Source organism: Colossoma macropomum, unplaced genomic scaffold (assembly GCF_904425465.1).
Source record: "Colossoma macropomum unplaced genomic scaffold, Colossoma_macropomum, whole genome shotgun sequence".
Taxonomy (NCBI): Eukaryota; Metazoa; Chordata; class Actinopteri; order Characiformes; family Serrasalmidae; genus Colossoma; species Colossoma macropomum.
Window position 1 is genome coordinate 10,957,642 of NW_023494804.1, and position 14,026 is coordinate 10,971,667.

Here is a 14,026-nt window from a genome sequence, read left to right on the forward strand (position 1 = left end):
AAATAAATAAATAAACTCATTCATTCATTCTTTCACTTTTGAGATAAACAGTTATTTTGCGCAGTAATATCATTGTTGTTGCAACAGCGCCGCCTGTCGAGCACAAACCGTAACTCCAGTGTTTATGTTTCAGTCATTAATAAAGCGCTCAGCAGGGGGCGCTCTGCCGCTACAATTCAGCGCCTCATCAGCTCTTTAATTAAACGAGCGCTGTGAGTGAGTGAATGTTTCTTTGAGAGCTGTTTAGTCTCCTCCACTGCGTTATTATGATGATCATACAGGTTAAAACTGTTTAGTCTCCACCACTGCGTCATTATGATTACAGTGATTATTCATTCATAATGATTATTATGAATTTAATGTTACTGAAAGTGTGTAAGTTAAGTTCTCTCTTTCTCGCTACAGTTGTTTTTCAAATCGGCGACGATTGTGAGGAGAGTAAAACAAAACACTTTCTGTGTGTGTGTGTGTGTGTGTGTGTTTTCATGGTCGCCGACACGAGTTAAAGACTGTTGGTGGGGGGTCATGAGTGAGTATTTTGAGTTTATTAATAATTTATTAATTCGGCATAATTCATGTAATTATATTAAGGTTATTTAAAGTTTTAAGTGCATTTTAAGGTGATGAAAATTGATTTGTTTTCTGTGAGTGCTGTCACTGAATTATGGCCAATCAAAACATTGCGCCAAGCTCCGCCTTCTTTTACTCAGTCTTACAATCACTGCTTAGCAACCATTGCTATCCACCATTTCCTCAACTCTGCAGTTGGTTGTGCCAGTGTTTGAATTCGAAGCTCCAGTTGCGGTTAAAAGATAAAATTGGAGAAGTTTAAAAGTGAGATTCAGTCCCACAGATCAGGGGTGTCAAACTCAACCACTAAAGGGGCCAGAAAATCTGTGGGTCAGCTGTGTTTTTATTTCATTTTTAGTTAACATTTTGCCATGAACTGAACGGGCCACTGCTTATTCAAAATATGCCAAAACTGCAACAGCAAAATAGGCAATGAATACTTACTCAAAAATAATTGTAAATAACAATAAATTGGTTTTTTATCTGCCTATTTGCTTGAACTAGACACCAGGCATCTTTTCTTTTTGTGTAACCGCTGGCCCATAGATTGTTATAGGGGATCAAAAAGCACACAGTGTTGCAGTGCATGCTGGGAACTGTAGTGCATCTCAGGGTGAAACGGGCTAATAAGAATAGAAAATTAAAATATATTCGCGGGCTGAATAGGACTGTGTGAAGGGCCTAACTCGGCCTGTGGGCGTTGTGTTTGGCGCATGGGCCGTAGAGTATATGGTTTTATAGCCACCAGAAGACAAATTTAAAAAAACATCATCAGCTTCAGTTTTCTGCGAATTTGGTACTTACACTGCTCTTTAACTACAGCGGCTGACATGGGCTTTGTGAAAATTTCAAATTAAAAAGTCTTTTGCCCACAATAATTAGGTTTGGGTTTTGAAGTTTGCAGTGTTTTTTACTGCCTTTGTGCATCTCGGTTGTCTGATTTTAACCTAGTTTTGTCATCTTCTCTGGGCAGAAGTCGTGCCTGTGGTGAGAAGACGCGTATACTTTATACTGAAGTGTGCTGCAGTGTTGGTTGTGTTTATGTGAATCCAGCTATTTAGTTTACTGCTATTGTTTTTTATTGGCATGAAAGCTTTGGAGTAGTGTGATGACTGCATGGCTGTCAGGAATTGGCTATAGCCTGATGTAATGACACTGCGGGACAGTAGTGCGTTTGGAAATTGTATATACCCAGTTAGCCTAACAACTTTTTCACAGGCATAACCAACAGTTTATTTCTGCCTATACCACTGCCTTGTAGAGTATATTCAGCATGATAACTTAAAGAAATAGTTTGACAAAAAAATTTAATTTAAGCAATTTTCCACTTGCTCCAGATGTGCTCAGCCAAGACATACTGCAAGTCTAAATTTTGCTTCTTTAGATTAGAATTGGAACTAAACGTCTGATGCTGCTAACAAACACTACAACTCAGTTGTCACCCAAATAGCCCAAATAATTTCTGTAAAAATCAATCACCGAAACGTCTCTCAAACCCCAAATATTCATTAAAGGCACAGTCTATGATTCTGGAGAACGATTGTTTAAGTTTGAATAAGTAATGTAAGAAATGTAACACTAACTAGCTTGTGGGTTGGCAAACTGTCGCTACAGTTGCTGCTGTGAAGCTAGCCAGTTGCTACAACAAGCAACCGGGACAAAACAGTACTGACTTATTAGTTCTGTGAAACAGTAAAAACAAGTTAATGTGACCCACCTGTTAAGCAGGAGAAACTTCTTCTTTTATATGCCTTTCAACAGCTAATGTCGCTAAAGTCAGCTTCTTTTTCTTTTTTTAAATTAAAATCATATACTGCATCTTTAAGGTCGCAGAGATTTGTCAATATGATTTGGAGCACAGAATGAGTTATTGTGAGCTATAAAGAAGAACTCTGTTATGGACAACCAGCTGGTCTTCACAAAGCAGGACTGATCTTAGATCAGATTCCTGATGGTCAATTTCCACAAATATTCTAGATCAGTACTCCTACTCCTGAGGGGGTTTGTGAATACAGTCCCTGTCGTCTAAAGTGGCTGCTCACATCATTATGCAGTTAGCGTCGTTGAAAGAAGTCTTGGTGATGTATTTTCACGGAAAAGATTTAGGCAATGGGGCAGCACGGTGGCGCAGTGCGCTGTCACCTCACAGCAAGAAGGGCCTGTGTGTGGATGGGTGGATGTGTGATTTAGGCTATTTGGGTGACAATCTAGTGTTTGTAACTAGTGCTAGCCTCATGGCTCCAGTTCTAAACTAAGGAAGCAAAATTAGGACTCCCTCTACATCTGGGGTAAGAGGAAAATTGTGTAAATTAGATTTTTCACCAACCCATTCCTTTAAGTGAGAGTCAGTTACAAGCCAGATGAGCGAAACACATGACAGAAAAGCAGGATAGCACATATTATCAGCACCAAGCACACAAACCTAGAGATAAACAGCACAAGACCATCTAAACCCTTTCGCAACCAACTTGTTCAAAAACGCAGCACAGAATTCAACAAATAACACTAAACGTATGTAATCTCTAAAAATAAGATGATGGAAGTCTAGCAGGATGGCCTGCCAACAGATAAAGACCTTTAGTCACAGAGCTAAAGATGATAAAAACCAGAATAATGAAAATACATACAGCAGTGATAAACTTACCAGACTGTAAACGTGAAAATACAAAAGCATGCAATTATTAAACTCCTTTGATACTCACCGAAACTGGGCTTTGTCCTATTTAAATAGGAATTATGTCAGAATTGTGTGTTAAATGTTAGCATTTGATCTTTTTTAATGAATTCTCTCAGATGGATTTAAAATTAGCTCCTGAACTGCATTAGCAGGCAGTGTTATGTTAGCCATGTTTACTAAACCTGGTGACTTAAGTTTTTGATTGGAGAAAATGTGGCCAATCGTTTTCAAGCAGTGTGTTAATTTCACTTAGCAACAGCCACACAATTGGTCAAGGCCATCCCCATATTTGGCACCTTTATGTGTGTTTTACATTAACGTTACTCTATAACGCATGACACTGTACTGCATTTCTTTTTCATTTGTATTGCATTTGTTTGAAGGAGACACATCAGTTTTTGACTCAGTATTACACTAAGGAACAAAGTCACAGAGAAACACCAAAAAGTACATCATTAATATCTCTCTACTACTTAAGATGGTGTGTGGAGCTGTTAGCTTGTTGCTTTGCTAGTATTAGCTTAGCTAGCAGGCTAACAGCTCCTCTATTCGATGACCTGTCCAAGTTAACATCAAACTATTAGCCTGTTGCCATGCTAGCAGGCTAAATTTTAGATGCTCCATAACTTCAAACAGCTTATCAATCCATTGAACTGTCGAATATGGTGTGTGGAGCTGTTAGCCTCTTTTTACATCGGAGACAAAATCTTGTGTTTGTATTCAGCTTGTGAACATGGTGCGCTCTCTGCAGGTAGGGTGTGTGTGTGTGTGTGTGAACAGAATGTAGCCTGTAGTCTAATCAATTACTCAGCATTATTATTACCGCATTACCTACTGAAACATTTTAACTGCTAATATAATTGTCTTATTCACAGAATAAATTCAACGAGGTTTACAGAAAGACCCGTGAAAACACAAAACTCATCAAGAAAGTAAGTTTTATGATGTTGCTTTGGTTTTTAAATGGTCAAATATCTTATTTCAAATACATTTTACAATGATTTTTTTGTTTTAACTTAAACAAGAACCTGCCTGCCTTTAGAATTAGATGTATATTAAACTTTTAATAATATGTTAAAGGCCCATATCATGGAAAATCTAGAAAACTGAATTTTCTTCCTTTTTTTAAGGAAAAAAGTTTGATGCAGGTATGTAAACATTGTTAAAGTTTCATAACAAATTCACTGCCCAGTCCATACAGTATATATACTGAAACTAAGCTGTCAAAACAGTCCATTGTTTTTGTGATGTCATGAAAACCAGCATATTTACATACGTCTGCCAATTTGGCCTACAAAAGGTTAGCCCCGCCCACTCACACTCATAACTCATAACACAAGTTATGAGTTTTTCAGCCGAAAACAGCTTTTTGAATGAAACACAATACAGCAGGCCAATGAGAGCAGAGCACATTTACATATATCAGTCTTAAAACACAGTAACAAAAATAGCCTGATTAATTATTAGTGCTAAAGAGAAATTGCAAAATGGTCATGATGAAAATGAAATTCTGATTGCTTTTGGAATGTAAAACCACACATAAAAGTGATAATAATAATAATATGCAAGCAAAGTGGGTATTTCCAAGTTTTAAGGCAGCAAGGTTACTTAATATTAGTACTATATTACTATTATTACTGTATTACTACTTACTATTACTTACAGATACTATTAAGATAAAACATCTTTTTACAGTGTACTGGATTGTATATTTAAAATTATTGTTTTTTTCTCTTGTGAAGGACAAACAGCAGCTGCAGGACATTACAGGTGAACACCTGAATACAGTGCAGGTAAAGAGTGTGTAACACTGAGTGCGCTGACTCTGTAATGTGTGTGTATGTGTGTGTGATTACAGTAACATGTCTTCCTTGTGTGTTTTTCTGCTTCAGAAGCTGCCATCTGAAATTGAAATCCTACAGCAGCAGTGAATTTGGACATGAGCACATGAAGAATTTCTCCATGTAATTTACTGTAACATCAGTATATATATATTTGTATATTTTGTCTATTTATATATATATAATTTTTATAAAATTTTATTCATTTTAATTCACCTTGTGTCATTTTATTCACGTTATTACATCTTTATCCCATCATTATGCTTCATCTGTGATATGAAACTCAAAGCCACTAGAGATCACTAATGAGCAGAGCAAGACTTCTGCCTCTGTACTTGCCTGGTAAAACCAGAGCCGGTTTATGAGGAGCCTGGCCACTTCCTATTCCCCCGTTATATCAAAAACAGGCCTGCTAAACAGCAGAGGGCGCCCGCGAGTGAGTCCTCAATGAATGGGAGTAAATGGTGCTCAACGGCTAAAAACGCAAAGTTAAAATAGTTTCTAATCACTCGCCCAGAATGTTTCTTTAATTTTAGAAAGTAGAAGGATGTATTTATAGTTTTAAAGCTCTTAAAATATAACAGCAGTGTTAAAATGTTTTATGCTGTTCTGTGTTCAGGAAATGAATGTGTTCTTTTACATGAAAAATGTTTAAGCATTTATAAACTATGATTTTGCTCAAACGCTCCATATCAACCCATTCATTTTGGACTCACTCGGGAGCGCCCTCTAGTGTCTGACCCGGAGGACATTGCAGAGTGGTAATTCTCCTCTCTACAAGTTCTCTGGTAAAACCGCAGAACTCGTAGATAAACCGGCTCTGGTAAAACCTCAAATTTAATGTTTTCTAGGGCTGTTTGGTTTCAGACATTTTGGAATTGACTCCAAGTGACAAAAATTAATGTCTAAAAGTTAATTTCACTCAATAATCTCTATAATAATAATTATAAAAACTAAGACAGAGAAGCCTGGCAAAAATGAAGCGTACAACATGAATTATATTTTAACCTTAACAAGGAAATTTGAAGAGCTGACGCCAGCTAAGTTAGCTTAGCTGACTAACGGGGGCTGGTTAAGTTGTACCTGATTCTCCTCTGTCAACTCCTACAAAGAGCACTGACAATGTTGTATACCAATTTTTCACTACAATTTTTATATTTTACTCTGTTTTCCACTAGACAATGACAGTAGAATATTTCCCTGTGCACATAGGTGTAGGTAAACCTGAACCTCACTCCAGCGGTTTGGTGTCGATTCTGGATTCCCACATTCCTGGAATCGAGGAGTGATTCTTTTTGGGATTGACTCTTGTGCCGTTTTCCTATCTTACCCCAAATGAAATCAGCCAAGACAAGTTCGGTGTCTTAAGTTCACTTCTTTAGATTTGAACTGAAGCTATGAGGCTAATGTAGCTAGCAAGTAATGGAAACTACACAGTTTGAGGCAAGTGTGTGATGAGTTAGCATCTTGCTAAATCAGGCTAAATCATCACACACTTGCCTCAAACCATGTCAAGTTGTTAAGTGATCTAAAATAGACCTGCTTATGTGGTTTCTGACTCTGTATGACAAACTGTTAACCATAAAAGTGGACAAAAGCTAAATACAGCCAAAAACAGTAGTAGCAGCCATCTTGAAGCCTGTATTTAGTCCACACTTTTGCCTTTTACCCCCTTTGTTGGCTACGTTAGCCTTTTAGCTTTTATTTACTTTCAGTTTTGGTGTATATTATTATTGTAAACCATAAGTAGTGTGCATTTAGTTCCTATTATTCAGGGTGCGTGTCAAGCCATCACAGAGAAGTACTTTTCTGCAAAACATCAATTAGTATTATACAGTTGATGTGACATGAACCACTTATGTTAACCATAATTAATCATTTAAGATAGCCTTAGCATTTTGAGTGAAATGTCTTTTAAATGTGCTAATTTGGTTATAAAAGTTTGCAAGTAACAAACTATTCATTCTCCAATTTTTCTATGTTACTGGAACACAGCAGCTTCATATTGTTTAACATTTCATAATGAATTTACTTATTTCATGATGAAGTTACTTGGAATAAAATCCCTTTACACTAACTTACATTAAAAGCTAAGAATGTTTTTGCATTCTCCTGTAAAATGACTTTTTTGGACATTCATGCTGTTTTTTACAGCAACAATATATTTATCAAAAGTGTAATTTAGAGAACCCCTCATTCTGATTTTGCTTAGTTCTTTATGAAATACTTTTGCTGGACATTCAAATGAAATTATTGAACAGTGTTTGATTTGAGACAGGCATTGTCCAATTGTAAGGCCAGATGAACCCCTCTCCACTGTCCTGGGGGGCTGCCACATTGAAAAAGCACTAGACACCAGAGTGAAGAGATTGTAGACTTTCCATGAGACAGAAAAAAACCACTTCAAGATTCAAGTTAAATTTTAATTAAAAAGGCAAATTTACACCACTTACATGAATACTAAACGCCAAATCAGTTCACAGTATGTATACAGTATTCACACAGAGATGTTTGGCATTCCCTTATTTAAATACTCATCTGAAAAAACATATTCCCTTAGGTACAGAATGCAGTGTCTAGCTAAAGACAATGAACAATGACTAAAAAGTCACCCAAGCTCCAGGTTGTCCACAAGTAAGCCACACCTGTTCAGTTTGTACTGAACACTTAGCACTAAATGTAATTAATAATAACAGTATCACAAGCATTTTAGTTACAATTTCTCTCCCTTAACCACTGCACTAGATCATCGTTCATACAGAATCAAACATTCAGCGCTTTCATGGGGCAAGTTTTCATTGAGGGTCTAATGAAAGACATCTGAATTCTGTTTTAGTGACTCAAAGAATGATCCTAGAGCATGTATTGCTAATCGTTGAGGAATGCTTTAAATGAAATATGTCTAAAGTATTCTGATGTTGAAGGCCACTTTTGTGAAAAAAACAATGCAGGAATGTAATGAATTAGTAAAATTCCAGAACCATTAAAAGGTGCAGTGTGTAAGATTTAGTGACATCTAGCAGTGAGGTTGCAGACTGCCACCAACTGAATACCCCTCCCTCACACCTCATTTTCTAAGCGTGTAGTAGAACCTATGGTGGACGCCTTGTTTTAGGTTCTTAGACAGAAAAGGATTCACCCTCCCCTACTTTTTCTTGTGCTAAATAATAAGTATGATGCTCCATTTGTCAAAATTTGGGTTCTCAAACTTCTCACAACACAAACTAGTTAGCCAGCACCAGCAACAACCACTGATTATTCTTCTATCTATGGCTTCCAACCAGTTCTACAGCGCCACCAAATTCAAGCTGCCGCTTCAATGTAAAAACGTGAAAGGCACTCTTCTAGAGTCAGTGTTTGCTTTGTCCGTTCTGAGCTACTGTAGAAACATGGCGGAGCAACATTGCGGCCTCTGTTGGAAGAGGACACACTCTGCAGATATGAAGGACTCATTCTAAGCTGACAAGAACACAATGATTCATAGTTACAGGTGGTTATACCTTACTGACAGCTCGGTTTTAAATATTATATTCTATTTCTGTTAAAAGATCACCCTAAATCTTACACACTGCACCTTTAATGACATGACAAAAAATTTGGCACCAACCACAACACATTTGTGAGAAAAGCTAAATCAGTGAAGTCATCTTATACCATACTTTGACCGACCAGCCACTTCATGTTAATTAAATTGGCACAATACACAGTCATTACCTCTGGTGTTCATTTAAAGTTATTCTTAGAACCCACACAGACAAGAGAACATGTTGAAAGTATATTACAGTACCAGTAATGTGTAATACAGTGTCGTCAGTTGTCCAGTTAGAAAACAATTTGATTGTCACTTGATTCATTTTGTTGGGACTTGTGACTTTGTTAAAATAGCAATACAAATTATGCCATTTTAAAGCTACATTATGTAAGATTTGGAGACCTCTCTGATTGAACTGTGTAACTGCATGCAGAGGACAAAACTGTAACGTCGGTTGTGGTTTAGACTTCTTAACCGAGCGGATGAATCTGACAACTGCGAGTGCAAGAGTATTCAAAGAGAACTCAGTCAGAACTTGGTGAAGCATGTGTCTTCAGAGGATGTGAGTGAATTATCTACTAATATCATCATATCTTAAGTATAATGCTGATTTTGCATTTGAGACTTAAACATCGAGCCGGATCTTCTTTTTGAGTCTGTGCGTGTGACATTAATACGTAAAGACGTATGACGTTACCTGAAAAATTCCAGTGAAATCTGACCCAACGCTTCTGACTTTTAAATGACTACTTCAGGCTTTACAGCGCGACTCACAGCAGCATATTTTACAGTGCTTATTTTCTCCTGACTCAGTGATGCTACTTTTCAGTTTTAACAAAAAATCTTACATAGTGCAGCTTTAATGAATCACATAATAGTGGAGTTTGGTAGTGACAGTTCACACAATATACTGTATATAGTAGGGATGCACAATCTGAATAAGCCAGATTGTGGGCAGATTTTTTTGGTCCAAACATGCAATCAGGATTTTTCTTTTTTGGCCAATCTGTGTTGCAATTGTATTTCATTGTAAATAAGGTAGTAACATTACAACATATTGTACTGTATCATTGTATTGTGACTAGCATGTTAGTTTTTGGCAGCGTTAGATTGGGACACTATAAAGTATAAATTTTGTTTCAAATATTGTATTTTAATTTTTAACACTCCGATAAACTGAAAATGAACACATTAGCATAATGTAGGGCACATTTTCAGCCACTCGTTATTTTTACTTTATCAAATAATGAATTTTGTGAATCATTACACATCTAGGAAATAACATAAACCAGATAAATGCAAATGATTAATATTATTTAAGTAGGGAACTTTTTTTTTTTATTTTACAAATTTAACATGGCATTGTGGCCCACTAAGGAGCAATCAATGTTATTAGCTTTCACTAATAAAAATACTGGAAATATGCTAATGTGTTTAATGTATTCACTTTTAAAAAGACTAATAAAAATCAGCCATCTGCCAATTTGGCTGTAGAAATACTGCTATTAAAATTGGCCATAAAAATTGGTGCATTTGAGTATATAGACAGGACATCATTTTTTCATACTGACTGCCTGTAATCACTAATAACCAAATGAATCAAGTTATTAGTGGTTATATAATTTTTGAAGATGTGCAAAATCAGTGTTTTAGCTACTGTTTTAACTTCTTGGGGAGATGCCATCGTCTCATCCTGCACTGTAATACATTCTCTGATAAAATTACATTTCAGTAGTTTTTTATACAGCTGAAACAAAATAAGTGTAATCATGTACATAACACTGCCCGAAGCACTACTTTATTTTGTCATGCCATTTCTTTAACCCCAAAAAGCTTCTTCAATAACATGAAAATGTTTGCCAAGTTTTCGAAGACGAATCCAGCCAGGATGATGAATAAACTTCATTCTAACGTTGTTTTACAGCTGTGTTTGACCTTCAGGCTTGGAAATGTCCCTAAAAAGTTTAAGATGTGGTGCGGTAGTTCAAATACATGGTATACCCATGTCATCAAATACATTGATGGACTGGAAATTCATAAGATAATATTAACCGAACTATGTTGACACATAGCTATATTGTACACCACGAGCAACAGTATTGGGGTTAAGACTGGACATAAAATAGTAACTATTTGTTTGTGTGCCAGGCTGAGGTCTCTCTTGCACTCTGAGGTTCATTACAATATGAACAAAACACCTTGAACAGTCCTCACTCGTCCTCCAAAGCCTCAGAGAAATCTGCGATGCTTTCGACTACATAATCAGGCACAAAGTCCTTCTTCTCTGGTGACTCGCTGTCTTTGTATTCCTGCGCCTGCTCCATGGTCGACACGCCTGTCAGGGTGAGCACCGTGGAAAGGCCACAGTTGGCGCCAAAGAGAATGTCAGTCTCCAAGCGGTCGCCGACCATCAGGGACTGCGCCGGGTCCAGGTCGAACTGACTCGCGATGCACTCGTACATGAAGCGGCTGGGTTTGCCGATAACCGTGGCCTTCCTGCTGCTGGCCGTCTCCAAAGCTGCCGTGAGACTCCCCGAACCTGTGAACACGAAAGAAGAGTGTCTGCTGTCAAAGCCCGTCTGCTCCATCCACATAAGCCATGCGCTGACATTTACTGAAACGGCCCTTTGTAGCTGCTGCATGTTCCTGAAAAGCTCGGACAAAAGAGAGCCATTTAGTCAACATCCACCACTACAGACCACTCAGCAATTCAAATGCGATTGAGTGGACACTACTGTAGATTGTGCGAGTAGACGTACAGCTCTGTGGCAGACAAACGTAACACAAAGCATGATACGATTCATACATAAGGTACATGTGATCAAACAATATTCCTGGAGCAGTAAGTTCAATGATGAGGTACTTTTTGCCATAAACACCATAAAGAGTTCTTCCATTGTTGCAAGCTTTACATCATAATAGTAGAACCACCCTGTTTGGTGCTACACTGAACCACTTTCTAAAGGTTCTATTTAGAACCATATCCAACACATTCTCCATAAATCTGAAGAACCATTTCTCCATGCAAATAACCATTTGAAAGGGAATTCCACCAATTTTTCACAAATTTCTGAATAATTCAGTCCTTGAGATTCATTCAGAGTGGTTTGACGTGAAATGGTTCATTGTAGAGCAACTTACAGAATGTAACCATTTCATTTAAACAACCAGTGAAGCTACACGTCTTCTGTGTTTTCATATGTAATACTGATGGTAAAATAATGGGAGATCTCAAAAAATTAAGTTTATTTGGGGACTATTTTGCCTTACAATGTCCTGCATGTACCCTGAACAGATTCAAACACGGAGCATTTCACACCAAACCACTCTGAAAGACTTTGTTTACAATCTTAACCATTATTTACTTAGAAATTTTGAAAAGCTAGTGGAGTTCCTCTTTAAACATTAAATGGTTCATACAGAACTCAACAGAATCATTACTAAAGAACCACTGAAGAACCATCTTTTTAAGTGTGTGTAGGGAACTACTGTTGCAGGTGCATTTCTACAGCCTATCTAGCTACACCGACCCACCTGGTGTGACTCTCCCGCCCCGCAGAGGATGCCACGGGTCCGGGTCGGTGGCCACGAACAGACACTCGGAGTCCCTCAGGTAGCAGCAGGCCTTGGCCAACTTCATGAAGTTGAATTTCTCGTCGTAGCCCACCAGCACGGCGCGCACGTCCGGGTCCAGTGGGCAATCGTATATGCTGGTGTCGGGCCCTTCGGCGCCGTCCTCGGCCACCACGTCCACGCCGGCGTCCCGCAGCTCCTGCAGCACGCCGTGGCCTCCGATAGCGAACACTTTGCCGCTGAGCCGCGCCACGTCGCGCAGGTAGGCCGCGGAGCAGTACGCCGAGCTGAAGATGTCCTCTTCGGACACGTCGGCGAAGCCGAGGCGCGAGAACTTGTGCGCGTAGTTGCCCCGCGGCCGCGTGCAGTTGTTGGTGACGAAGAACACGCGCTTGCCGCGCTGCTTCAGCAGCCTCACCGCCTCCGGAGCGCCGGCCACGGCCGCCTCGCCGTTCCAGATCACGCCGTCACAGTCGAACAGCACGTCGCGCTTCGAGTCGAGCAGCTCCCGGAGCTCAGGGCCCCGCACTCTGCGGCAGCCTCCGCCTCCTCCTCCGCCGCCGCCGCCGGCCATCCTGATCGACGCGAGAGGCAGCGAGCTCGCGCGCGGGCCTATGATGACGGCTACTTAGATTTTAAAAACAAAAACACTGTCCGGTTAATTCATTCGCATCGACCAGCAAACACACTAACAGGAGCTGAACGCGTCCAAACCCTCACACAGCACCGACACCAGCCGCCCTCCATCTCCTGCAGTCCGCCGGAGGGGGCGGGGACTGAGCGCAGAGCTATTGCACTCTATTGGTGGACAGGACGCGCACACGCCCCTTCTGTCGTGTTAACCAATCATAGAGCAGCCAGGCTTCTCATAACGGCAATCGATTATTGTGGTTTTGCAACCCGAGTGTCACTAATAGCAAACCAGAACAGAATGAACGTTGCCCTGTCTGAAAACACTGACCTTACAGGTAGACAGAGGTTTTATTCTGACAATCAGTAAAAATACCAGTCACAAATGATATTACCAGCATAGCAATTTGAGTGAAACGCAGAATATTTTAATGCTTACATGAATTTTAAACTCATTTCTTGGTCTGCCTTTTGCTTTAATGGCAGTGTGCACTCAAGCTGGCACTGACTCTATAGGTTTGCGCAAAAGCCTCATCAGATCAAATCCACCTGAGAGCCGTCTGAATATGTGTTTCAGTGGAAGGAATAAAATAACAAAACTGACCTTTTTGTACAAAGACCTTAACACGGGCAGTTTCACAAAATCTAGTGTGAGTGCAAAATCTAGGATGTACACACACACACACACACACACACACACACACACACACACACATATATATATATATATATATATATATATATATATATATATAATAAAACATTCTAGATTTTGCACTGTGTGTATGCAAAGGTTTGGAATATCTTTATTAATTGTGAAAATAAGTGAAAATAAGTCAACGCATCCTTCACAGGGAACAAACTCTTTGGCTAGTTAATAAAGCTAGTAAATTTTTATCTATTTGCTCAGTTTAACATATTAGAGAAAAATAAAACATAAAATATAAAATGTGCACAAAACACATATATGTTAAATTCAGCAAATAAATAGTTAATTGTACTTTAAATTGTACATAAGTGTGTCCTCTGTAGAGAATGTGTATTTATGTTATAAGAATATATAATATACAATGTAGATTTGTACAGATCTCGCACAAAAGTTTGGATTTTCTCGATACATTTTTTGAAATACAAAAATAAAATTAAACAGATTCAAACACAATGCTACAACAATTTAACCTAAATAAAAATATATAATGCTAA

At 38.6% G+C, this 14,026-nt stretch overlaps 1 protein-coding gene across 1 annotated transcript; it reads right to left on the reverse strand.

Moving 5' to 3' along the window:
- Positions 1–7,490: 7,490 nt before the first annotated feature.
- On the reverse strand, positions 7,491–12,960 carry LOC118824690 (pyridoxal (pyridoxine, vitamin B6) phosphatase). Its single transcript, XM_036595040.1, has 2 exons — positions 12,155–12,960; positions 7,491–11,159 (listed from the first exon to the last, which is right to left on the reverse strand). Exons 1-2 carry the CDS (start codon positions 12,765–12,767, stop codon positions 10,831–10,833), a joined length of 942 nt encoding a protein of 313 aa, XP_036450933.1. The 5' UTR covers positions 12,768–12,960; the 3' UTR covers positions 7,491–10,830.
- Between the last annotated feature and the right edge of the window lie 1,066 nt (positions 12,961–14,026).

Coding starts and splice junctions, on each gene's coding strand:
- LOC118824690 (XM_036595040.1), bottom strand. CDS start 12,767: ATGGCCGGCGGCGGCGGCGGAGGAGGAGGCGGAGGCTGCCGCAGAGTG. Junction 11,160..12,154: donor GGGCGGGAGAGTCACACCAG/GTGGGTCGGTGT, acceptor TCGTGTTCACAG/GTTCGGGGAGTCTCACGGCA.